The sequence below is a fragment of the Eschrichtius robustus genome, chromosome 1 (assembly GCF_028021215.1).
Source record: "Eschrichtius robustus isolate mEscRob2 chromosome 1, mEscRob2.pri, whole genome shotgun sequence".
NCBI classification, from domain to species: Eukaryota; Metazoa; Chordata; class Mammalia; order Artiodactyla; family Eschrichtiidae; genus Eschrichtius; species Eschrichtius robustus.
This window is the reverse complement of record NC_090824.1, coordinates 125,071,654-125,099,579: the sequence shown is the minus strand read 5'-3', so window position 1 is coordinate 125,099,579 and position 27,926 is coordinate 125,071,654. Positions and strand designations below refer to the sequence as shown.

Genomic DNA, 27,926 nt, shown 5'->3' with positions numbered 1-27,926 from the left:
GAAGTCCTGAGATGTAATTCTTAATTTGACTGGGGCAGAGGGTAGGGGAGGTGGTGGACAGATGATGGACTTTTTGAAAATGTGATCAAAGTTGTCAACTTTCTTACTAGGCAAAAGCACACACAGACACAGTTTTGTTTGTTTTTTTTTAAAGAATATTTTTCAGTTTGAGGCATTTATTTTATTTTACTTTATTTTTGGTCATGCAGCGTGGCTCGTGGGATCTTAGTTCCCCAACAAGGGATTGAACCCAGGCCCTCAGCAGTGAAAGTGCCGAGTCCTAACCACTGGAGTGCCATGGAATTCCCCAGACAGTTTTTCATACAATTTTAGGGGGTTTACAGACCATCTCCCTCGAATTCTATCTAGTAGAACTCTAGACTTGGATAGAGAACTGTTACTTTTTAGAATAGCAGTAAAAAAAGAAAAATGCACAAAACCAAGTACACATACTTTATTCTAGCAAGCTCATTGTTACTGTACACAGTTGTAAAAGATGTTATGTTTGACTTTATATTCTGACCTTTCTCCTGTTTTTTAAGTTTTAAAAATTCAGCAGCTAACTGACAACCTAGGTTTTGAATTAGGTGTGTGCTTACTGCACTCTAAGTGTAAGTTATTTGATATAAGACTGTTTCCTGTTGGATTTTGGTTGTAATGTAGACTTGTCTGTTCACTCTTTAGCTGCTCTTAGGAAACAACGCGCAGCCGAACTGCATCTGGGGGATTTTCTAGTTTTTCTTCGCAGAGTTGTATCTTCAAAAGCAATTCAGTCAAAAATGGCTTCCCCAAAGTGGACAGAGGTGCTTTTAAATATAGCGTCTCAGAAATGTTCTTCAGGTATGTGACCTTTGTCTTATTTTACAGTATTTTGTACATCACGTGTGTTTTATTCAGATAACAACATTGGATACTTGACCTTGATTTTAAGGCTTTTCTTTCTTGTTTTATGAGTACTTATTTGATTGAAAGAAGAGTAATCTCAGGAGTAAAAATTGAGAGGAATTAATAATAGAAGGTAGCACTGGAGAAGATCATGGATTTAATGCAGAGAACTTGGCTCTAGTTCAGATTACAATAATAAAAATAAGCAGAGAACATCCTGTTTAATATGATAATTTGACACAGATTTTGAGTTTACTTCTTGGATTATCAAAATGCAGATCGGAGTTTGTCTGTTCTTTCTTATCATGATATGATTTCTGTTGCCTTGATTTGTAACTTCTGATTGTATGCTATCTATGAGAGTTCTATATAATAAGCTTTATTCCTGGTTCTTAGCCTAAAAGTCTGGTCTGCTTGCATAGATTACTATCAGTCCTTTCCTAATCTGTTTTTTTTTATTGTGATAAATATGCATAAAATAAAATTTACCATTTTAACCACTTAAGTGTACAATTCAGTGACATTAAGTACATTCACAATGTTGCTCAACCATCACTACTCTCCATTTCCAGAACTTTCTTATCATCCCTAGTCTTTCTTAAATGTGCTGAAACATAATATAGTCTTCTATGGTACATGCTGTTTTATATGTATACACTCTCAATATAGTTTATTGGTGTTTCTTTTTACTTTTTTTAATGTGTATTCAATTTTTAAAAAATTCAGATCCTGTATCTTTGTTTTAAGATTGGCATAAACAAAAAAAGAATACAGACAACTTATTATTAACATAACAGCTACAGTTATTAACTGCAAAAATACAGTAAAATGGAGTCATACTAAATGTTAATGTTCTTACAGCAGAATTATCCCAGTCATTTTGTGGTAGCAAATTCTGGCAAGAAATTCATTTGTTGTTAAAAGTATTTAAAGAATTTCCAAAACTGATCAGCTGTGCTGCAAATAAAACAGCAGTTTATTCAAAAGAGCCCTTACCTTTCTCTTATTTTCTTAAAAGATCTGCCATTTACAGGTAACTACTATTTTCAGATCAGTTGTTCAAACCAGGGTTCTTCTGTAAGTACACATCTTAGCTTTATATCTAGTAAGTTTATACTCATTTTCCCAACAGTTTTTCTTAACTAGTATAACTTACAATAGCTTTTTTTCTCCTTTAATAAGGTAAGCCTTCTGTAATATTGATTAAGTTCTTAGAGTATGAAGAAAAATCAGATATTCATTTATTTCTACTGGTTGTGTTGTAGTAATGGATAGAAAAAAGAGCATCAGTATCCTGTCTGTATCTTTGCTTACTTTAGAAAAGTACAAACTGCTTACTCCCCATTAACCCTGTGAGGCCGTCAGGGCATAGATGCAGTCAGAAGCAATTAAAGGTGATGATAAGTCTGAGCTTTAGAGATTAACAGACCTGTCATTTACAATTCTACTTCTGTCTCTGCTGAGCTGTGTGGCTTTGGTCAAGTTACTTAACTTCTCTGAACCTCAGTTTCCTCATCAGTAAAATAGGGATATAATGTAGGATTTGTGAGGATCAACAGAGTTATTAATGTGTATGAAATGCATAGCACAGTACTTGGCACAGGTAATTATTATAGTGCTGTTCCCTTACATACATAAAAACTGAAACACAAACATGGATATTCATATACATTAATGGATATGGGATGAATCCAGAATTCTTGTGATAATATGCTGAAGTGAAGTCTGTTCCATCCTAAATACTTAGCAGCCTCAGAGATTTTTTTCAAGAGGTTTATTTAAACTTTGAATTTAAGTCACATTTATAATAAGAAAATGTCTTTTTCCCCCTCCAGGAATTCCTCTAGTTGGTAACTTAAGAACGAGGCTCCTTGCACTTCATGTCCTTGAGGCTGTGCTACCAGCTTGTGAATCTGGTGTAGAAGATGATCAAATGGCCCAGGTTTCTATTTTTAAAGTTATTAGAAGATGTTCTTTACATGTGCAACATGATGCACCGAAAATCTAAACTCATGGTCTCTTCAGTTGTAAATGTGTCATTTATTCAATAGCACGACTTCCACTTCTGAGATTGCTTTTTAAATTTTTTCATCTCTAAGCAAGGAGAAAGAGAAATTAAGTGAGTTATGGGATGTGAGGAGTAGTGGTATAGTGAATACTTTCAAGGTCAGAAAGAAAGGAAAATTTGTGGAATTTCTTCCTAGGTTTGGGCATCTAGAGAGAAAGATGTGAGGCTGCATGGCCTCATCAGAGGTCCATATAGTGGGGCAACATGAGGACAGTCGAACCCACTTTGTAGTGGGTTAATGGTCTTTCTAAAAAATGATATTTAACTTGCATCCACCCAAAGTAGCTGTCAGACATTGGTATAGTTAAATCTCACGTGTGACTTAATGTTATAGTTACATGATTTATCTTTTCTAAAAATAGTTAAAATGATCCTTTACAAATTTTATCATTCTTTTTCCTTCAATAAATAGGTTGTTGAACGTCTGTTTTCCCTCCTGTCGGATTGTATGTGGGAGACACCCATTGCTCAGGCCAAGTATGCTATTCAGATAAAGGAAAAAGAACAAGAAATAAAATTACAGGTACTTGATTCTTCCAAAAAGGTATTTTTAGACAGACATGTGAATATCTTGTCACCTGTCTCTGGATCCTTTCTCCTTTGAGAGACTTTGTTCTATCAGTTATTCAGTCTCTTCTTTGTACTGTGTCTCCTTCTCCACTGGTTCTTTCCCCTCAGTTTATAAACATCTCTTATTCCCACCCTTCTAAATTTCTTTTTTATCCATGAAGCCTTCCCTATATTCTCTCATCCTTCATTGCTAAGCTTCTGGGAAGAGTAATCTTGTATATGTTTTAAGTCACTTCCTTACTTCTCATTATCTTTTCAGCCCAATTGTTTATCTTCCATCAAAGCACTGAAATTAAATGACAGAGGTAGGTGTTGTTGGTAATACAGTGTACGGCTTTTTAGCCATAGCTTACTTGACCTCTGGAAACTCTAGGCTTCTGTTGTTTTCAAAACACTACTTTCTCCTAGATCCCCTCTGCCAATCCTTGATTCCCTCTGGAGGCATCTCTTCTTTGGTGTGACTTTCTCCTTGCCTCCATCCCAAATTCCAGTGTTCCTCAGAGTTCTGTCTTTAGCTTTTCCAGCAGTCTCAGTCATACCCACGACCATTTTCACTACATGCACTGCCTTCCAAACTTGAATGATAGCCCAGGTGTCTCTCCTTCAAACCTTTCTCCTTTTCTTCCTATCCCATTTTTATTGGTGGCACTAACACTCAACTAGCTTTTCAAACCTGAATTCCTGGGAATTCTCCTAATGTCCCCACCCATGTGATCCCTAGAACTCATTGATTTTTACCTCCTAAATAGTTCTTGAATCCATCCATCTAGCTACCTTAATCTTTCTACTAGTTTTCATGATTCCACACTTTTTCTGGTTTTCCTTCTGTCCCAGTACGATGGCCTCTTCTTCTCATCCTCTTTTACTTATACTTCCTCTTCTGTTTAATCTAACTGCTGGAGTATCCCAAGGCTTGGTCCCAAGACCCCTTTTTTTCTTCAACTGTCACTTCCATTCCATTTCCTGTAGCCAGCAAAACCTTTTTCAGATCCGTATGCCATTGATTTTTAATTCCTTTTTTGACATTTTTCCTGAATTCCAGACATGTACCCATCTTCTGCTTGCCTTACGACTTGAATAATAGTGTAATAGGTCTCTCATTACTTAGTAGCATCCTTAGTTCTGTTACATCTTGTTCCTGCCCCAGGCTTTCCCAGTAAGTGACTCAACCAAAAAACCAAGGAGTCATCCTTGATTCCTCTCTTTCTATCACACACACCCACATTTTCTCTGTCCGTACAATCTCCAAGTCCTGTTGACTTCTCTGTTAAGACTTAACTTGAATTTTCCACCTCCTCATTCCTCTGCCATCACCCTACTCCAAGCCACTACCATCTCTGGCCTGGATTATGCGATATTCTCCTAACTGGTCTTTCTGCTTCCATTGTTAACTCCCTATAGTCCGTTCTCTACACAGGATCCAGTGTGATCTTTTAACATTGTAAATCAGAGCATGTTCGTCCTCTGCTTAAAAAACCCACCAGTGGTTTTTAATCATTCTTGGGATAAATTCTAGAACTCCTTGTTCTCTCCTCTTTGCTCACTACACTGTGAACAACTTGCCTTCTTCCTGTGTCTTGAACACACTAAGCTTGTTCCTTCCTTTGGGCTTTGTGCCAGCTATTCTCTCTGCCTAGAATACTTCTCTCAGATATGTTTCTCAGAAGTCAACTTATTATTCATGTCTCAACTTAATTATCACTTCTTCATTGTCCTTTCCTGATCCTCAATCTAGAGTCAGTTGCCACACAGTCTTTATCACATCACCTTTTTTGATTTCATCATAGCACTTATTACCTGCTATTTCCTTGTTTATTTTCTATCTGCACCTTCTAAAGTATAAGTTCTATGAGAGCAGAGACCTTATCTGTCTAGTATACTGCTGAGTATATAGGACCTGGTATAGTGCCTGGTACATAGTAGATGCTTATTAAATACCCATTGAGCAAATGAATGAATTTAAGTCCTCAGTATTTCTTACCTGAACTCTTGCAGTAAACTCCTGATTGTTCTCTCTGCTTTCATCCTGTATACGTCTGGTAAAACAATGTTTATAAAACATAGATCTGATAGTAGTTCCTCTGTATAAATCATTCTGTGTAGGCACTCCCTATTGTCTAGAGTAAAGAATAAACTTAGAATGGCATTGAAGGCCTTCCATGATTTTGTTCCTTCTTCTCTTTCTAGTTCCTTGTTCTCTTTCAGTCTCATCCTCCAGATATTCCATACTGCTTGCAATTCTTTAAATCAGTGACCTCCGTTTCACCTCCATGACTTGGCACATGCTGTACATACTGTCTTAAATTTCTTTCTGTACTTTGATCGGCTGCTTAATGCCTTCTCATCATTCAGGATTCAGCTCAGAAGTCATCCTCTTTTGAATGCTTACCTTATCCTTCCCAAGCCTGGTTAGAAACTTAACACTTACATGTTTCTGCTATACCTGTCATGTAACTTCTTTTATTCTCTCACTACAATGCTGGTGTTATTTATTTGTCTCTCTGTCCCCTGACTGAGCTGTAAGCTCTTCACGGGCAGGGATCATGCTGTATGTATGATTGTGTTCCATGGTCTGCACAGTAACTGGTACATAGTAGATAATAAATATTTGTGGAATCAACCCAAGGAGATCTCAGGAACTGAACCTGAGTTAGTTCAAAATACTGACCCAGTTTCCTTTCTGGTAGAAGCAGGGAGAGTTGGAGGAAGAAGATGAGAATCTTCCTATACAAGAAGTGTCCTTTGACCCAGAGAAAGCTCAGTGTTGCATAGTGGAGAACGGACAGATTTTAACTCATGGCAGTGGAGGAAAAGGATATGGATTGGCATCAACTGGAGTAACTTCTGGGTGCTATCAGTGGAAGGTACGTAGAATTCCAAGTAGTTTTCAAAAGCATTTTATTTTTTAGTACTTTCCTCCTAGGTTATTATAAAAAACGTATGGAAAGACTATTAAAAAAATCATCTTACGTAAATGTTCTATTACTATGTAAGATTTTAACATAAATGGAAACTCAGTGAAGAATATACAGAAACCCTGTATTATTTTTGTAACTCTCCTGTAATTGTAAAATTACCTCAAAAATTTTTTTGAGTGTAAGGTTGAAAACTCATAATCATCCCTTCCATGAGGGGTCACACAGTGCACACCCAACAGTGAAAATGCAGTAACATATGTGTGATGTTTCTTCCTGGGAGAGCGTATTAGAGACTGAGTGCCCAACATTTTTATTGAGTGCTGGTCACATACTCTCTGCCTGGCCTTTTTTAGATTCCCAGAAAGAAAGCGGGTTTTTAGCATAAACCATATTGTCATACAGTCTAAGCACAATAAGCCACCAATATCAGTCAGGGAGATTTTTTATCAGTGTAGGGAACTATTTACCAGACAAGTTCCCAGGTGCCAGCCGAGGACCAACATTGCAAGCAGACATTTCTAAGGATAGCAGTCTCTGCTGTGTTACTTCTTTTTTTGCACAGTCCACCTCCTTGGCTGGCTCTTGGCCACAGTGTTTTTACAATAAAATTAATATTATTAGCTGGTAGGACCCCAGAAAGCAGGGTGAGACTGACCTCCAGTACTGACTTCAGGGGTCTTAGACTTAGCCAGTTAAAACAAATCTCATTAATTTTAAAGGTCTATCTTAAAAAGTCAAGTGACTTTGTCCTTAAATTTAGCACAGCACAACTCTGGCCAGTCCAGGGTTCAGAATAGGGTGCATATACAAAAAGTACAATTCCAGAGGTCATACGTGGTATCCCTGGAAATGAGTTTATAATTGTTAAGGTATCCCTAATCAGGATATACAGTAGTCAGGCATAACAAGTTAACAGGACCCCAGTGTGATCTCCCATCAGGGGGCCTCCCACCTTCTGTTCCCACTGCAGTCTAAGTAATTTAATTGAGTGCCTGGTTTCAGAGGGGCTGCCTCTGAAGGACAGTTTGTTAAATGGTTTTGTTTGTCTGTGACATCATTTTATCTGCCTTAAGAGTGTGGATGACATCTGGAGGTGTTCTGTGGAAATTCCAGGACCTGGGGTCACCCCCTGCTTCTTATAGCCTGTCAGGTATAAGACTCAGAAGTTAGTTTGAATTTAAAGTGCCCTATGCATGTGACTGATTCACTTTGTTGTGCAACAGAAACTAACATAGTATTGTGAAGTAATTATACTCCAATAAAGATCTATTTAAAAAAAAGGAAAAAACAGCCTTCTTGACAGCATGGCTTCCCCCCCCCCCCCCCCCCCGGGAGGAGGAGCAGTTCCGAAAAAACAGTGATCATTTATGCCCTCCCTCTTCTTCCACACTTCCCCAGGGCCTGGGTTGGTTTTTTTCCCTCCCCCTCCCCACCCCCACCATTATTCTAAAATCAGTGTTTCCCATTTAGTTATTATAACTTCAGATTTTTTCAGTCATTTTTTATCTTCGTCTAGACCTTTTGTCCAGAAGGGTTAGGTGCAAGAGGGACAAAAGAATTTCCACATGAAAACTTTTTTTTTTTTTAACAAAAATGTTTTTATATTGATACAACTTAACCAGAAAGGTTAGCAGTTGGTCAGGACAAAATCCCAATTAAAAAAATTGTTTTCCAGAATAGGTTTACAAAACCTTCTACGCCTTTTATCCTAATCATTTATCCAGTGAGCAGCCTAGGAAAGATCAGTCTTTTTCTGGGGAGAGCTTCATTTAATAAACTGTCTTACTAGGTGTGTGTATCAGATATTGAATCAAGCTATCAGTCTGTTGTTGCAAACTACTGCTAGTCCAAAAAGCTGAACATAATAAGTCAACAGCAGTGAGACCTCCCCAAGAAGAGGTCAAGAGTCCAGTCTGTTATAAGAGTGGACATAGAGATCATGCACCCTGGGTATGCCCTCCTCCAACTTTCAGCTTTCGGTAAGAATCAAAGTTAGGAATGTAGTCAGTTTCTATGTCAGAAATAAAAAGCCAATCAGCAGCTCAAATTAGATGGCTATCAAAAGAACAGGCCCTTTCCCAGGGGCATATATAAGAGACCTGGACAGTCCAGCTAGAATCCATGAAGTTTTCATTTTATGGCTGCACCAACTAAATCTTCACCAGTCCCGACGTCTGATTTTTGTTCATTAGGCTGGTGCCTGCTTTTAGTTGAACACAGCTCATCTTGGGTTGAAACAGCCCATAGCAGACAGTACGAGGTTTTAACTTAGAGGCAGGTCCAGGCAGTTGGAAGCTGTGAATTGAGGATTCTATAAAATTGGCAACTTTTGGGGGCAGCAATAAAGCCTAAATGCTGTAGGATCAGACAGCTGCATTTTAAGTCTACGTGACGAGCAAGGCTTTCCTAAGCTCTTTTTGCCTTCTCAATCTTAGAGTACAAATTTATCCACTCAAAAATATGCATTTCAGGCTAGAAAATCATCAGCCTCTAAGGGTCAGACATCTGATTTTATAAGAACTAATTGGCAACTAACAACTGCTTTTTAAAACTCTCAAAGTATATTTCTATGTGGAGATTGCCACTCTTTTTATTTTGTCTCCCTTTTTTCTAGCAGTTCTAATAGGCAAAAATCATAACAAAAAATCATCAGTTATGGAGGCTTGTTTTGTTTCCAGTACTCAAAGAATTTAAGTTCCAATCTACTCACCTGGGGCAAAAAGCAAGGAAGTTGTGTCCCACTGACATTTTTCCTTTGCAGCTTTTACTTATCAGGATGATCTCTTAGTATATATGAAGTTACAAGCATATAACATTTTACATCATTTTTTGTCATACATCCAGATGCAGTAGCCACAAAACGAAGCTGTTTTATAAAATTTACTTTTCCCTTTTCCCTCAGATCTCAAGTTTACTCAGACCCCTAGCAGTAAATTTAGCATTTATAGGGTTAATTGGTTGGGCCAGGGCACTGGTACAGCAGTGACAGCATCTAGGCTAAAGAAAATTGCTGGAGTATTTTCTTTTCTTTTCTTCTTTTCTCTCTCTCCCTTTCTTCCTTTCTTTCATCTATTTAAAGTTTTACTCCAGCCCTGGGAACTGATTTAAATAACCTTATCTCCTCTCACTTGGAGAAAAGAGCAACACATACTTCTAATATTTTTGGTCCACCCCAAACTCACCTTCAGGAATTTTTGAACTTTTCCCCCTCCCACCTGGACAAGAGAGCAGCTGCAAGCTAATTTTCATTCTTTGGCCCGTCCAAAGCCCATGTGTGGGAATGCTTGGGCTCTCTTTCTCTTCCCACCTAGAGGAGAGAACAACACAAATTTTCTTCTGGCTGCTCTTTTCCCCTCACTTTAGCTTACAGGGCCAAAAGCAGCCAGGGGACCCAGTGAGCCAACCCTCCTGGGGTTGGATCTATTATTTTGGAATTCCATAGGTAACTTTTACCTCTCAAAACAGATAGCCACTCACCTGCTGCTTCATAACACGTGTAACCCCATAGCCACTAGAGGTTTGTCTTTCCCCAGTTCTCTCTCTCTCTTTTTCTCAAATATATAATTATATTTTAATGACTTAGAGTTGTTCTAGTGAAGCTCATGTTGCCACCGTTGTGTCAGAGGTCCTGAAGATGACCCCTATGTTCAAAGATTTGATAGAAGGGCTCATAGGACTCAGTATTATCATTGTACTCATGATGACTGGGGTTTATTATAACAAGGTACTAAGGATACATAACTGGATAATAAGGAGAAAAGACACAGGTGACGTCTGGAGGAATCCACGTGGAGGCTTCCTTATGTTCTCTCCCTCCCATGAAGGGTCACATGGACTGCACTCTTGTCCCAGCAACAAAATGCAGCAACATGTGTGTGATGTTTTAGGGAACCCCCTTAGAGACTTAGTTCCCAAGATTTTTACTGGAGACTGATCATGAAGGTACCCTCTGCCTGGCATGTACCAAAACTCCAGCTCCCAAAAGGAAAGTTCGTGTTCAGTGTAAACCACATTGTTTGTTCAAACATTCTTGTCCTGGTGAGCCACCCGAATCATTTAGGGGAAGTTTTCTAACAGCGTAGGAAACTGTATACAAGTCGAATTCCCAGATACTAGCCAAGGGCCAGTGTTACAAGCATGCCTTTTTAAAGACAGCAGTCTCAGGCCTGCCATATTAACTCTTTTCTGCACAGAAGTATACACAAGAGAGTAGTTAGAAAATTTGTATAAAGAATTGAAGCTTTCCATTAATAATTTTCTGGACTGGACGTACCTCCTCAGCTTCATAATTAAGATGTAAGTTAAAATTGTTTATTTTAAATAAATACTCAAAGGTTATTCTAAATGTTCTACAAGGTAAAGATTAAATTTGTCTTAAAATCTTTACAAAATCATGAAATTATTTCATTTGTATGTTATTTTCACTTAAGCTGAAAATATGTTTATTTATAGTCTCATAAATATTATTTACAGACATATTCCCCAGTATGGCTTTATACAGTTAATAGTATATAAACAAGTTTTTTGAATATTAGTGAACATTACCACTTTCATTTTAGTTTTACATTGTGAAGGAAAACAGAGGTAATGAAGGCACCTGTGTTGGAGTTTCTCGCTGGCCAGTACATGACTTTAACCACCGTACTACCTCGGATATGTGGCTCTATCGGGCCTACAGTGGTAACCTCTATCACAATGGAGAACAGACTCTGACGTTGTCCAGCTTTACTCAAGGAGATTTCATTACCTGTGTGTTAGACATGGAAGCCAGGACCATTTCCTTTGGGAAAAATGGAGAGGTACCGAAACTCATTCAGAAGCATTGCATGTTTTCCTGTTTTTATTTATCCTCAACTCAGTTATTCAGGTACTAGCTATTCAGTTTATAGATTATTTGCTCTTCTCTGCTTTTTCTCTAATACCTTTCGGTTCTTATAATATTTATCAGCACCAAAAAAAAAAAAAAAGTAGAAAGATAGTAAAATCCCAGGAAGATTGTTGAAACAGAGGAACAAATTAAGATCATTTATTATATGTGGAATTTCCTTAGCAAGGTTAGCAAGGTTAATTGAGATTTGGCTCTAGTAACTTATTCTGTCTCATAAGAGCTTTGAATCTTAATGTGTATTGGATATTGTCAATTAAAAAAAAATTTTGTTTCCTTTTTTTCCCATCACCTCTGCCACACTATAGGAACCCAAATTAGCTTTTGAAGATGTGGATGCAGCAGAGTTGTACCCATGCATAATGTTCTATAGTAGCAACCCAGGGGAAAAGGTAATGAAACCTCAAACCTTTATAATTAAGCATAAAGGATATTTGTTATTTTTTATTAATATTTGTTAACATCAGAGTTCACAGAAATAATAAGCTATTTCTACTATTAAAAGTACTTGCCCAGATAATTTACTCTTCCAGATGAAGGTTAGATTACTTTTAGAAGTTGCCTTTGCTCTTTATTAAGGCACTATTTGATATTCTGGTAATTTGAATATAGTGAGTCAACTTTCAAACATGTGTGCAATTATAGGAATTATAGGAAATAGGTTAGGGATAATCTGGTTTATTGGCAGTTGTGCATAGGAGAGAAAAATCTAAAAATAATCTTCAATGTAATCAGATACCATTAGGTGAATAATGGAGGTTTCGGTCATGATGGGGAAGCTGCCTTTCATTCATTCAGCTGAGAGGGTTCTCAGACCTTGTCGATGGTGTAAATTTGAACCTTAAACCTTCAAGAGGACAGTATTAAAGAGATACCCTCTCACTAAAAACTTTTTTTTCTCCTCATGTAAAACCCAGTTAGAGAGAAACTTCTTTGTGGTCTCCCTGTGGGTTGATTTGTTTTCTACCCCATCCTTTTACTTGAGGATATAACGTCAAGTAAAAGTAGCCTAGGTCTGGTCTCTGGAATTTCTAGTTATTTTTTAGTAGAAAGTTTTCAAGCCATCTCATATATAATGTGTCTATAATGGAAGTGCTAGATTTGGTAAATTCTAACCATGAAAGTTACCATTTATTCTGGGCTTTTAATATATTTTTAAAATTTTCAAGGAGGTATAATTTCAAGCTAGCCATTCATGAGAGAGGGGAACTGCTTCTTGAACCACGTAGTCAACAAAACTGAACTGGAAATGAAATAAAGAGGCAACCCAGTACCCGCTTTTATCCCTTTCCCTGATGATATTCTTGCAGCCCAGAATAGGTTCTGGTATGTTCTGGTTAGAATGATGGCCTATTGCTCCCTAACATTTGTGAACCTTGAAGGAATTAATTTCACCATAGGCTTTGTATCAATCACTTTATTCTACCCAGAAGCCTTTTCTGACTTCAGAATCTGATAAAAAACAATACTAATAATAGTTAACATTTTTTGAACATTTACTGTGTGTCTGGCACTGTACTGATAAGCACTTTATGTGCATAGTCTAATTTAATCTTTAATATAGTAAGAGATAGATAATGTTATTAGTGCCAGTTTTTTTTTTTCAGATGAAAAACCTGAGGTTAGTGAGATTAAGTAATTTCCAAAAATTATACAGAGTTAAGATTTGAACCCAAGTCTTGCTCTTCTTTCAGCCTCTATGTCTTATTTGAAATGCATGTCCAGATTGGGAATATATCAATTTTCTAGCCTTGTGATTTTATCTTTGTGCCCCTGGAACAATACAAGATGGTCCCAGGACTCGTTATTATTCTGGTGTCTTGAGGACTAGAGTGGATAGATCCTCAAGACTTTTCCGGGGGGTGGGGGGCTGGTGCTAAATGGAGTCAGTCACATACACCTTGGTCTGTATCTATCTTTTGGGTGGCCACAACAGCACTCCTGCTCACAGACTGCACGCAGTTTAAATGACAGGGTAGCTTATTTCACAGGACCATACTGCTACTAACTTCAGTAGAACTGTAATATTTGTTCACTCCTTATTGGGGGCCAATAGTATAATACATATGTATCAGGAGACCAAATACTAGTTCCACATGGGATACATGTGCTAGAATTTATAGTTTTATAATTTACAGAATTAATAGTTTAGGAGAACTATTAATAATCACACATTTGCTACCCTCTTTTCTTTTATAGGTGAAAATTTGTGATATGCAGATGCGTGGCACACCACGAGATTTACTTCCAGGAGACCCCATTTGTAGTCCAGTAGCAGCAGTGCTGGCAGAGGCCACTATTCAGCTTATTCGTATCCTTCATCGAACAGACCGTTGGACTTACTGCATTAACAAAAAAATGATGGAAAGGCTGCACAAAATTAAGATATGTATTAAAGATTCAGGTCAGAAGCTAAAGAAAAGCCGCTCGGTTCAAAGCCGAGAGGAAAATGAAATGAGAGAGGAGAAGGAGAGCAAAGAGGAAGAGAAAGGTAAACACAATAGACATGGCCTTGCTGACCTGTCAGAGCCGCAGCTGAGGACCCTTTGCCTAGAGGTATGGCCCGTGCTGGCAGTGATAGGAGGAGTTGATGCTGGTCTTAGAGTTGGAGGTCGGTGTGTTCACAAGCAAACTGGGCGCCATGCCACGCTGCTGGGAATTGTCAAGGAGGGCAGCACGTCTGCCAAAGTCCAATGGGATGAAGCAGAAATTACCATCAGGTATGATTTGTTGAGTTACACTTTTAGCAAATGAGTATTTATTGGTGAAATGGACCATTGCCTATGGACAGTGAGTAATTATCTATTTTAGGTGAGCTGCCAATTAACTTTTTAAAATAATTTGTTTCATACATCTGGGTATGAGTACTATGATTTCATAAAGGAATATTTCCCAAACTTGTGTTCCTTGGAATACTAGTGGCTTGTAAAATATATAGTTTTTATTTTGTTTTGTGAAGAAATGGTGAGCTCACTAGTTTAGGTGTAACTGGGATCCTTCTTTCTATTTTTCATTTGGCTTCCTCCTTTTTAATCATTTCCATTACACATTGGGACAGAAAAAAGCCAGTCAGCAGATCTGTCAGTTACATTTTATGTAGGAGAGCTTTGAATGTAGGATGGGAACATTTGAGTGACTAAAATTAGGCTTTGGATTATCTGTGATTTTTAAGTATTCTTGCCTTTTTTTTTTTTTAAGCATATATTTTTGTACCCTTAGTGTGCAACATGTTGGATGGATATGAAAATTACATTTATTTGGCACAAACTGTGTGCTTAAAAGCATTTAGATGTGTTTGCAATCAGATAAGATTTGTGTGAAATAGAAACTTTATATGTTTAAAGGGAAGTATGTCAAGTATCTCAGTCGATAAGGGGACTCATCTGATGACTGTACAGAATTATATCATTTGAAAACATGGATTTATTGATGATACTATGTAACTGTTCATTATACTGCTTAAAGTGATTCCATTGTTAATATGACATGGGACAGTATCAAAAACAGTGGTTCTTCAGTATTTTTTGGAGGTGGTACTGTTTTAGAATCTAATGTTAGCTATGGACCCTCTCAGCTGAAAAATAACCACACATGAAGTTTACACACAATTTCAGGATTTAATGGACTTCAAGCTAAGAAAGCAATGAAAATTTTACTTGTGAAAGTATCTGCCTTTTCTTTTATTCTTTGCCTTGTTTCGGAAAGGATTTATGATGCCTTACTAAGTTGCATACGATATAGCAAAGTAATTAAATTAAATTAAAACCAACAAGAAAAATGACACAAAGGGAAAACAAGATTTGAAAGGTTAAGCTAGAACCAAGATTTCGGTTAATAGAACAAATGTATGCCACCAAACTTGGTATACTTGCTAAAGCTTTCTGTTCCAATTTGTTTAATTACAACATGTTTAAACTTATGGAAATTCTTGATGAATATCAGGAAATAGGTGACCGTAATTTTGCTTAAACTAAATTAGAAGCATTTATTGAAGACTACAAAGTAATTTTTTTGAATGAAACAAAGTCTTATCTGGAACAGGTTATAAATGGCCATTACCCATATAATAAACTAGATTTATTATGCAAACTTTCCAAATAGCTTAACATCAGGGATCGGCATACTACACCTGGCCCAGCTCCTCTTTTTGTAAATAAAGTTACATAGCCACACACATTCATTCAGGTATATCAGTGGCTGCTCTCACACTATGATGGCAGGGTTGAAAGGTTGCAACAGAGACCATGTGGCCTCCAAGTCCTAAAATATTTACTGTTTGGCTCTTTACAGAAATTTTGCCAGTTCCTGGCTTATATTATATAATAATGAATATTCTTATTTGAAAGCGCATGAACATCTCATTGCTTTTGCGTTTAACATCACATCTCCCCATTTTCTCATAGTAGATTTCATTTTTCTGTTGTAATGAGTTCTCTAGTTTGTGCAAATTATTCTCTGTACTGTGTACATGATACATCTTATTTTGTCTACATTATTTTCTGTACCTTCCTCTTGTCTATCCCTCACTTGCTTCTTCCTGTGTCATTCTGATCTTTATTAAAGCTTCCCAACTTTTTGGTCGCCTAGTGATACTCCATTGTATAATCTGGAACCCTGTGAACCGCTTCCTTTTGACGTGGCACGATTTCGAGGCCTGACGGCTTCTGTGTTGCTGGACCTCACATATCTGACTGGCATTCACGAAGACATGGGCAAACAGAGCACCAAGCGACATGAAAAGAAACACCGACATGAGTCTGAGGAGAAAGGGGATGTTGAGCAGAAAATTGAGAGTGAATCTGCTTTAGATACACGAACAGGCTTAACATCTGATGATGTTAAAAGTCAGGGTACCACAAGCTCCAAATCAGAAAACGAAATAGCTTCATTTTCTTTAGATTCAACAGTGCCAGGTGTGGAATCCCAACATCAAATAACAGAAGGAAAAAGAAAAAATCACGAACACATATCCAAAAACCATGACATAGCCCAGTCAGAAATCAGAGCAGTCCAGCTGTCCTATCTCTACCTCGGTGCTATGAAATCACTTAGTGCTCTTCTTGGCTGTAGTAAATATGCTGAACTGTTGCTGATACCAAAAGTTCTGGCTGAAAATGGCCACAACTCAGACTGTGCGAGCTCTCCAATTGTTCATGAAGACGTGGAGATGCGTGCAGCCCTTCAGTTCTTGATGCGCCACATGGTGAAACGAGCAGTCATGCGGTCACCCATAAAGAGAGCACTGGGATTAGCAGATCTGGAACGAGCTCAAGCCATGATCTATAAGTTAGTGGTCCATGGGCTTTTGGAAGACCAGTTTGGGGGCAAAATTAAGCAAGGTGAGTTATCTGATTTTTTAAATTTTTGCTCCGTGCTGTTGAAATTATTCATAATTGTCAGAAGTGATATATTCTATTAAAGACTTATAAGTTTTTGGGTTTTTTTTTTTGGCCAAAGCAATTTTCATATTTCCTTTGTAAGGAAAACAGTTCCTTTCTGTTTCTTTATATTAATAATCATCTGTCTACAGGCATACCTCATTTTATTGCGCTTCGCAGATACTGCATTTTTTACAAATTGAAGGTTTGTGGCAACCCTGGGTTAGGCACGTCTTTCAGTGCCATTTTTCCAACAGCATTTGCTTGCTTTGTGTCTCTGTCACATTTTGGTAATTCTCACAGTATTTCAGACTTTTTCATCATTATTATGTTTCTTATGGTGATCTGTGATCAGTGATCTTTGATGTTGCTACTGTGACTTGCTGAAGGCTTAGATGATGGTTAGCATTCTTTAGCAATAAAGTATTTTTTAATTAAGATATGTACTTTTTTTTTTTTTTAGACATAATGCTATTGCATACTTAACAGACTACAGTATAGTGTAAACATAACTTTTAGATGTACTGGGAAACCAAAAAGTTACTTTATTGCAATATTTGCTTTATTGCAGTGATCTGGAACCAAACCCGCAATATCTCCCAGGTGTGCCTGTACCTATAATTTTCTATTTTAAACCTATGCAAGTATTAGAACTTAATAATTATTACATTTCGTAAAACTGAAATTTAACTCATGCCACAGAAGGTACTCATGTATTTACTGATCTGATTCAATATATATATTATTCTGATAACTTCTCAGAGACGTTTTAAAGGACTTTTTAAAGTACTACTTTCATAGACTATATATTGTGTGTAAAAAACCTTGTTTTATCTTCTATCCTCACCTTTGGGGATAATACGAATTCTGAGATAAAAATGAGGTTCATTCAGTAAATGTTTACTGAGTGCTTACAGTGTGCCAGGTACTATTCTAGATTTTGGGGAGTCAGCGGTGAACAAAACAAAGTCACCTGCCTTCATGGTGCTTCCATTCTTTTTTTCTTCCTTCCCTTCCTCTTCCTCTTCCTCTTCTTTTACCTTTTCCCTTACTCCCCTTCTTCCTTTTTTAGCTTACATAGTAAGTAGGAAGAGAGAGGTGTGTGGTGCATATAAATAGGAGTGGTTAATATCATGATTATGAAAAGTACTTCATCATTTAGCAAGCCAAATAGAACTAGCTCTCTATTTGTAACAACTGCTATCTTGATTATGTTTATTTGTAGGCTCCCTTGCCAGATAAGAAAAATTACAAATATTTGTAAGCCCTTAGACCTTTTAACTTTTTTTTAACTCTTGGGAGTAGTTTATTTTGTGAAGCACTGTCCTTTTTAGAACATGGAGTTTCTGTTTAGGTTTTTATTATTCTTGTATTTACATATCTTCATCTTTGCTTGTTTAAAGACTAAAGATAGGCATCAAAATCAAAGTGCTAAGGAAACACAGTTTTAATGATCTTTAGAGAACCTCTGGTTAAATCTTACAAACAAAAGTGAAACTTTTTTGTTTTTAAGAGCACCTTCTCTAAAATAAGAAATGAGTAATTACAAGGGCTTGTTACATTATTGTCTGTAGAGTCTATAACAATGAGTACAATAGTGAATACAGGATGTATATATATAAGAACATTTTTTTCTGTAAATCTTTTGCAGAAATTGATACTTATGAAATATATTTAGAAGCTTTCCAAATTAAAAGTTTCCCATTCCCTTGTCACTTTTGAAAAAACAAATCCTTACTACTTTCTTAACCTTAATCTTGGTTTATAGAGATTGATCAACAAGCTGAAGAAAGTGACCAAGCCCAGCAGGCACAGACGCCAGTTACCACTAGCCCATCAGCCTCGAGTACAACATCCTTTATGAGCAGCTCACTGGAGGACACCACAACTGCCACCACTCCAGTCACTGACACAGAAACGGTGCCTGCATCTGAGTCCCCAGGAGTGATGCCACTTAGTCTTCTCAGGTAGGGACGTTGACCTTTAATGTCTGCCATATTGATGCCTATGGTTCTAAACACACAACTGTTCTCTTGTGAAGAATGTGTCCAACTAAGTCAAGGCATTCTAGAGCTAGAGGGAACCCAAGAGATCATATAGTCAAACTCATTTTACTGAAGTTGGAAGTGTCCCTCAGAAGTTTAATAACTTGCCCAAAGTCTCACAACCAGTTAGTGGTGGTCCCAGATCTAATCAGCAGTACCACTGACAATCAGGTACTGTAGTACTCTATCTTCTTAAAATGATCTTTTGTTGTTTTTTTTTTTTTGGCTAGGTTTTTGAATATTTTTTTTCCTCCAAAGGTAAATACTTGTATTTTGAATATTAGAGCCTCAAGAAAGAGCTTACCTCCAGGAAAACGATTTTCTCTTCTTGGTGTTTTCCTTTTAAGCATAATTCTTTAACTATACTTTTATTCTTTCTATAAGGTCAAACAAGTCTACTTTTCAAATGAAAGAGCATGTCTTATGATCTTCTTCAGCCAACCCTATTTTAGTAGACTCATAAATTCCAAAGACTGTTTAAGTTTCTTTTTGCTTCAGTTTGCCAGATGTATACATAAAATAAAAACCTTTGAGTGAAAATCTTTAGGGAGAGACTTTTGTGAGCTCTCTTAATGAGGGCTTAAGTGAAATGAAGGGAAGCAGAATAGTTAGTCTCCCTTTTTCTTATTTCTTTCCCCCCTTCTCTTATTTGATAGGTCATTATTGTTTCCAGTGTGTAAACACATCTTAGAGAATAGGAGAGAGAGTGGCTATTATTGTAATGGGTCTAAAATTTTGGTGTGCACAAGAGCCACCTGGGAAGCTTTTTAAATCTCTGGGGCTGTATTCCCCAGCAAGTCGCATTCAGTAGGTCTGGTGTGGCACCTAGTTTGCATTTGAATTAAGTTTCTTCAGTGATTCTGATGCAGTGAGCTTCAGCTCACACATTAAGAATTATTGCTCTGGTCTTAGACAGAAGGAGCGCTAATCCTAGTAGCTACCAGTGGCCGGTCCCCACACATCTGCCTCTTAGCTCTCTCACTTAAGTAACACAGTTCCAGGAAGTGCTTCTGTTCAAGAAAGGAGGAAGAGAAGAGCGATAGGATATTCTAATATGGTTTTTAATCCTTCTGGCAATTACAGAATTCAAGGCATCCACAGAGAATCAGTAGCACTGTGACTCTTTGTTGCCTTTCAAACTCCATAGGCATGGAATTCAGTGGTAAAATAATGCTCCCTTGCTCCCAGAGACATTCACCAGGCCTGTGACTCCTTCTTTCCTCTTAGTCTGCATTTTCCTGCTATTGGCTAGGACTGTAGTAGAGCTGCAGTTCTCTCTGCCTGGCTCAACATCATTTAATACAAGAAAAATCAGGGAACAACTGTCCCCTATGTGGATACCATCATATCACAGTTGCTTGACTGGGTTGGCAGTGCTTTTTTGATGCTTAAAAAGTTATTAGTTCTGTTGGACAAATCTAAAGAGCAGTCACTCAGTGAGGATCTTCCTGGACTTATTTTTTAGCCAGTGTCTGCCTTTTCAGCGTGAGAGGGGCTGCTTCTCCTGTACCTTTACCCTTCTACACAGCTGACATATCATTCATATGCTGTTTTTCATTTGTGTTGGGTGACTGGGCACTTATCTTTTCTTTCCGTAACTTACCTATAGATTCTCACTTTGAATCCATGTGAATAATTTCATGGCTATAGCGAATGTATGTATCTGAAGTAACTATAAGTTATCTATCTTCAGAAGTCTTCTTTATTCTCTAACTACTATATGCCTACCAAAATACCCCTGTCACCTTGGTATTATAGTAGAAGGAAAGCTGAATGAAGGCAGGGATTTTTTTAAAATCTATTTTGTTAATTGCTGTATTCCCCCCACCTGCTATGTTGCTTTCATTTTGCTGAACACATGAAAAGGTATTACTTTTATAGTAAAAGCATCCTATGAGGTAACGATTTTTAAAACTGTGGAGTCTCTTTTCCCTCTCCCCAATTAAACTATAGCTAACTTGTATAGTTTTCTAGGTCTCATATTCTTCTGTAAGAAGATTGTGATGTATATATTATTTTCTAATTGGATTTCTGTGCTAACCATTGTTGTTTTCTTAAAGGCAAATGTTCTCTAGTTACCCAACTACCACTGTACTTCCCACACGTCGTGCACAGACTCCTCCAATATCATCATTACCAACCTCTCCTTCTGATGAAGTAGGAAGGAGGCAAAGCTTAACTTCTCCTGATTCCCAGTCAGCAAGGCCAGCTAACCGCACAGGTGCGTGTGCTGTCATGCACTCTGACACCCAGACCTTGACGTTCCATATGTGTGAGACTTTATTATGTGGGCATTGTGTTTTGTCTTCACTGAAGGTAAAACAGTGATTTTAATTAAGGGGGATCTGCCCCATCAAACTGAGCTGTCTTCTCTCTTTTGAAGCTGTAGATTGAATTATGGCTATTTAAGAGAGAAGTAATGTACTGTACATCAGTCATATTAGACCTTTCTTCTTTTCTAAAATAGACATTTTTAATGCTGTGAATTTCCCTCTAAGCACTGATGTGGCTGCAATCCAGACATTTTGAAATGCTATGTTTTCATTTTCATTCAGTTTAAAGTACTTTCTAGTTTACCATTGATATCTTCTTTGACATATGGGTTATTTGGAAGTATGTTATTTCGCTTCCTAATACTAGGGGATTTTCCAGGTATCTTTCTATTGTTGATTTCTAATTTAATTTCATTGTCATCAAAGAACATATCTTGTATAATTTGAATTATTTTATTTTATTTTTATTTATTTGTTTTTTGGTGGTAGATATTTAACTTTATTAGAAACTGCCTATAGTTTCCCATAATGGTTGTACCATTTTCTAATTGCTTCTTAGACTCTCAATCAGTCCTATTTTTTTTGCGTCACTTTCGTTTCCAGAAGTATCTGCTGCCACCCATTTCTGAACATTTTGAGATTCTGAGGAATAAGTTCTGTTGTTTTGACTTTTCCTCATTGCTATTGTAGGATTCAGTTTTCTCAGGACCACTGAGGCAATTTATGTTTGCCCATTGGCTTTCTAACTTCTAAAATTTTATTGCAGTTTTCCTGTTCTCTCTGTCCTTATGGATTTCTGCATTTAAAATATTTCCTTTACCGCCATTTTAATGGGTTTTCAGGAATTAGTAGAACTAAATGCTTATGCTCAATTCACTATTTTAAGCTTATTCATTTAAAAAAAATGTTTATTGGAGTATAGTTGATTTACAATGTTGTGTTAGTTTCAGATGTACAGCAAAGCGAATCAGTTATACATATACATATATCCACTCTTTGTTAGATTCTTTTCCCATATAGGTCATTACAGAGAATTGAGTAGAGTTCCCTGTGCTATACAGTAGGTTCTTATTAGTTATCTGTTTTACATATAGTAGTGTTTATATGTCAATCCCAATCTCTCACTTTATCCCTTTTCCCCTTTTTCCCCCTGGTAACCATAAGTTTGTTTTCTACATCTGTGACTCTATTTCTGAAACTTGTTTTATGGCCCAGAATACAGTCTGTTTTTATAACTATTCCATTTACACTTGGAAAAAATGTGTATGTGCTACTGTTGAGTAGTATGTTCTAGAAATTGTTGGTTAGGTCAAGTTGATTGATAGTGTTGTCCAAGTCTTCTTTATCCTTACTTATTTTTCATTTACCTATTCTATCAATTACTGTGGGAGTGGTGTTGAAATCTCTATAATTGTGGATTTGTCTATTTCCCCTTTCATTTATTAGTTTTTGTTTCATGTACTTTAAAGCTCTGTTTTTAGGTCCATAAACATTTAGGATTCTTATATCTTCTTAATGAATTGACCTCTTTATTGTTATGAAATGACTCTCTTTATCCGTGTTAATACTGTTTGCCCTTAAATCTGCTTTATCTGGTATAAATATAGCCACTTCTGATTTTTTAATTTGTTTTATAATCGTATATCTTCTCCCATCATTTAACCTTTAACTTATTTGGGTCTTTGTATTTAAAGTGGATTTCTTAAAGGTAGCCTATAGTTGGGTCCAGCTTTTAAAATTCAGCCTTACATTCTCTACCTTTTAATTGGGATGTTTAGACCATTTACCTTTATTGTGATTATTGTTATAGCTGGGTTTAAATCTACCATCTTTTTTTTCATCTCATCAGTTCTTTGTTTCCTTTTTCCTCTTTTTCTATCTCCTTTGAATTGAGTATTTTTAAAATTCCATTTTATCTCCTTTGTTGGCTTATTAGCTATACTTGCTATTGTGTTTTTAGAGATTACTTTCAGGTTTATAGTATACATTCTTAATTATCACAGTCTACTTTCAAGTAATGTTATACCACTTCATGTATAATAAAAGAATCTAACAATAGTATGCTTTCATTTCCCCTTCGCAGCCTTTGTACTTTTGTTATTATAAATTTAACTTCTATGAATCTTATAAAGCCCCATAATACATTATTATTTTTGCTGTATACAGCCAATTATCTTTTAAAGATATTTTTAAAAACTAAAGTGTGTATTTTTTATTCACTCACATATTTTCTAGTTCTGAGATTCTTTATTCTTTTATGTATATCCATATTTGCATCTGGTATCATTTCCTTCTGCTTTAAAGACTTCCTTTAACATTTCTTGTAGTGATCTGCTAGTGATGAATTCTTTTGGCTCTTATATGTCCAAAAGAGTCTATTTCACCTTAATTTTTTGAACAAATATTTTCACTGGGAATAGAATTCCGTATTTAACAGTTGTTTTTTCTTTTTCTTCAGTACTTTAAGGTGTTGCTCTTACTGTCTTCTGATTTGCATTGTTTCCAGTGATAAGTCTTCTGTCTTTCTAATGTTGATGTAATATGCCTTTCTCTCTGGCTGCTTTTAAGATTTTTCTTTTTATCACTGGGCTTAAGCAATTTGATTGTGATCTGCCCTGGTGTAGTTTTTTTCATGTTTCTTGTGCTTGGGGTTTATTGAGGTTTTTGGATCTGTGGGTTTAAAGTCGTCATTAAATTTGGAAATTTTTCATTCATTATTTTTTTCGGATTTTTTTCTGTTCCACTACTCCTCCATTTCAGTGTCTCCAGTTACATGTATATTAAGCCACTTGCAGTTATCCCACAGATCACGATCACTGACGCTCTGCTCTTTTTTTGTTTTTGTTTTAAATTCTTTTTCCTGTCTGTGTTTGATTTTGGATAATTTTTATTGTTGTGTCTTCTGGTCACTAATATTTTCTTCTGCAGTGTCTAATCTGCTCTTAATCCCATCCAGTGTATGTTTCCCTTCAGATATTGTAGTTTTCTAGAAGTTCTGTGTATGTCTTTTTTTTTTTTTAATCTCCCATGTCTTTTTTAACATACTCAGTCTTTCCTCTACCTTACAGAATACATGCAATAACAGTTCTCATTATTAAAACAGTTATATTCTGTGAACACAGAATTGGTGAAAACTGAGCCATTGTTCCCTAGGGAAAATACAGGGCTAGGTTTCTGTGAGCTTCTGGTCACACTTTGTCAACTGATCAATATATAACCTTATTTTATGTGTGTTTCAATTTAAAGACACCATATTTAATATGTATTGTTGATTCATTAGCATTGAACTCATGGCCAGCAACACTATTAACTCATGCCTGCGTGAAGCTTAACACTTATATTTTCTCCATAAGGCACATTTTAGCCTTCTTGGACTTAGGAACACTAGACAGCATTTCAGCACTATACTTGGGGGCCATTTTAAACAATGAAATCACCAACAAAAAGCGCAAAAAATGCAAAAGAAGTAACACTAAATAGCATGAAAGGACACTTGTTATAGTCTGAGAGCTGAAACAAGAATACAGAGCATCACCTTGTTTGACCTCAGCTGGGAACAATTGCATCAGAAGACTAAATTTTTTGGTCACCCTGTGCGTGTGAATGACTGTGAAAGTGCCATGAGTATTGATTTTGGAGTTACAAATTAACTTAAAGGAGTAGATTAATTGACAGGGAATCCACAAATAACGAGAATCAAGTGTATTTATAGTATCTGTTTTAATGTCTCTGGTACTTAATTTATCAATTATTTCTAGATCTGTTTCTATTAATTAATTTTTCTCCTCATTTTGAATTGTGTTTTCTTGTTTCTTTGCATGTTTGGTAATTTTTTATTGGATACCAGACATTGTGAATTTTACCTAGTTGGGTGCTGGATATTTTGTATTTCATTAATTGTATTATACTTAAACTTTGTTCTAGAATTCAGTTAAGTAACTTGAAAACAATTTGATTCTTTCAAGGCTTCCTTTTAAGCTTTGTTAGGTGGGACCAGAACAGCCTTTAGTTTGTTTAGTATTCTATCGAATACCTTATGCATTACAAAGTTTTTTCATTCTGGCTTGTTGTAACACAAACTTCCCAACCCTATGTGAGCTCTAAGGATTGTTCTGCCTGCTGCTTCTTGGTGATTCTTTCCCTAGCTTTGGATAGTTGCTGTATTAGCATCAGCTGAGGACTTGAGGGGAAGAGGACCTTCTGCACATTTCTGGAGTTCTCTATCTGTGTAGCTCTCCTCTTTCCATACAGATCTCCCCTTTCTAGATTCTGCCCTGTGAATTCTAGCCACTTTTGAACTCTCTACTCTGTCTCCGCCATTCAGATAGACCACTGAGTTTGGCTTGAATTTACCCTCCCTGACCTGCAGTTTGGGAAATTCTTTCCAGGCAGTAAGCTAAGGCAGTTGTACCCCTTGCCTCATTTGATTCCCTTGTCTCAGGGATCACTGTCCTGCACTACCTATTGTCCAATATCTGCAGACTGTTGTTTGATAATTTTTGTCTGTTTTTTCAGTTGTTTAAGGTGAGGGTAAATCTAGTCTCTGTTACTCTACCATGGCAAGAAGGAGAAGTCCATCAGATATATCAGGGCTATCACCACTGTAGCAGTAATGACATTTTTTTAAGCAAAAATGAGAGTTATAGTCTTCCCTCCCTCCATCCTTCCCTCTTTCCCTCCTTCCCTTCTTCCTTACTAATTCAATTTGAAAGCCATTAAGTGGGGCCAAGCTAGGGAGGCATTCATGCCAGCAGAGTATGGGAGGTGCATGGAATGGTAGTCCAGAGTGGGTCGTCAGAGCCAGATTGGGGTGAAAAAAAAACACCTCGTGTGTGTGGGGAGTGGCCTGGTATAAGGTTTTGGAGTCCAAGTGGGGCAAAGAAGTGTCCATATGGCCTGGCACTAGGTGTCAGAACCATATAGGGTGAAGAGGGCCTCCACTAGCAGCTGTCCACTGAGAGGGCCTTGGGGCAGTGATGCTTCAGTAGCAATACACCCACCTAGTGCCAAGATCCTATCTTTTAAATACCATTCTCTACTAGAAGGAACCTTGATCTTCTGAGAGAGAAATGGCTGATTTCAGGTCTCAGTATGAGATGAGCCTAGAATAGCTTGTGCCATAAAGTGACAAAGTACTCAGAGAATGATGGGCACAGGCTTGAAGGATATAGAAATCAGAGTGAAGGGGCATCCACTGGCCAAATCTGGGAGATTTGGGGCATAAAAATAAATAATAATTACAATAACAGATAATAACTCATGAATGCAATGAGAATCCATAACCCTACACTGATGGAGAAAGGAGAAGCTTTGCTTTAGAGTGGAATACCAACTGATGAACCTGAAAGCAATGATGGACTTAAAAAAACCCATCATTTGTCAGCCATCGTAATGATAATTAATTCAGCCAATAAGCATAAATGGATGCAGAGTGAAACTGATGAAGAATGAGATATTTACCTATTCTCATAGTGTTTTCCCACAAATACTTATTAATTACAAAGAAAAGAAAAAAGAGTACCTTTACAGTGGAGAAACCTGGCAGATACCAGCTTAACTCAAGTGATCAAAGTTAACATCATCAGTAATGGGACAACATGAAATCCTGAACCGTCTAACAGAATGCAGTAAGAAGAAGGCAACGTCAGTTTTGTGCTACTCCTGCCAAAATGCACAACCTGAGTCTAATCATGAGGAAACAGCAGACATCAGATTGAGGGACTTTCTACCCTATAACTGGCCTGGGATCTTCAAAGTATCAAAATGAAGGAGACTGAAGAGAGATGAAAACTAAATGTAAAGATGATCCTGGATTGGATCCTTTGCTCTAAAGAACATTATCAGGACTTTCCTTGAAACTAGAATGGAATCTGGATTAGATGATAACTGTTGATTTCCTGACTTTGATAGTTACGTTGTGGTTATACAGGAGAACGTTATTTGTAAGAGTAATATATTAGTGTATTCAGGGAGGATGGAGCATTATGTCTGCTACTTACTCTCCAGTGGTTTGGGGGTAAAAGAATTCTTTGTACTATTCTTACAAATCTTTGTAAAGCTTGAAATTTTTTGTAAGTAGGAAACTATTTTTAGAAAGGGAAACATTAAACATTTTTTTCAGCAGGTTTGTTTCATAATAGCTAGTTTATCTTTAAGAAAAACCTTAAAAAGCTGTATCAAATTTAATCACATTAAGTTATTAGCGAATTCTTAGTAGAGTAACATTTCATTATGTTTGGATACTATTAAGAAAATTGGGAATTATGGTTACTGTAAGAATACTTTTTACTCATGGCATATAGTGATATTTAGGACTTCTCTTTCTTTTGTCTCAGCCTTGTCAGACCCAAGCAGTAGACTTTCAACTTCTCCTCCTCCTCCAGCAATTGCAGTACCCTTGTTGGAAATGGGGTTCTCTCTCCGGCAGATTGCGAAAGCCATGGAAGCCACAGGTAGTATAATTTTTTTTTAATGTTTTTTTAATTGGAGTATAATTGCTCTACAATGTTGTGTTAGTTTCTGCTGTACAGTGAAGTGAATCAGCTATATGTATACATATATCCCCTCCCTGCTGGACCTCCCCCCTCTCCCCATCCCACCCATCTAGGTCATCACGGAGCACTGAGCTGAGCTCCCTGTGCTGTACAGCAGGTTCCCACTAGCTAGCTATTTTACATATGGTAGTGTATTTATGTCAAACCTCATCTCCCAGTTCATCTCACCCTCCTCTTCCCCCTGTGTCCACATGTCCATTCTCTACGTCTGTGTTTCTATTCCTGCCCTGCAAACAGGTTCATCTGTACCATTTTTCTAGATTCCACATATATGCATTAATATTTGATATTTGTTTTTCTCTTTTTGACTTACTTCACTCTGTATGACAGACTCTAGGTCCATCCACATC

At 37.0% G+C, this 27,926-nt stretch overlaps 1 protein-coding gene across 7 annotated transcripts in view; it reads left to right on the top strand.

Moving 5' to 3' along the window:
- Nucleotides 1-27,926, top strand: part of HERC1 (HECT and RLD domain containing E3 ubiquitin protein ligase family member 1) — a 213,478-nt gene that overhangs the window by 121,085 nt on the left and 64,467 nt on the right. For 4 of the 7 annotated variants that reach the window (XM_068553272.1, XM_068553296.1, XM_068553286.1 and 1 more), the window contains exons 31-41: nt 685-840; nt 2,721-2,827; nt 3,366-3,476; nt 6,211-6,387; nt 11,001-11,240; nt 11,635-11,718; nt 13,526-14,046; nt 15,890-16,665; nt 18,473-18,671; nt 20,810-20,970; nt 27,358-27,474. In XM_068553272.1, the coding sequence (XP_068409373.1) occupies nt 685-840; nt 2,721-2,827; nt 3,366-3,476; nt 6,211-6,387; nt 11,001-11,240; nt 11,635-11,718; nt 13,526-14,046; nt 15,890-16,665; nt 18,473-18,671; nt 20,810-20,970; nt 27,358-27,474 (2,649 nt within the window). The remainder of the gene's footprint in view (nt 1-684; nt 841-2,720; nt 2,828-3,365; nt 3,477-6,210; nt 6,388-11,000; nt 11,241-11,634; nt 11,719-13,525; nt 14,047-15,889; nt 16,666-18,472; nt 18,672-20,809; nt 20,971-27,357; nt 27,475-27,926) is intronic. The other 3 variants (XM_068553309.1, XM_068553304.1, XM_068553278.1) reach the window with 2 other exon arrangements.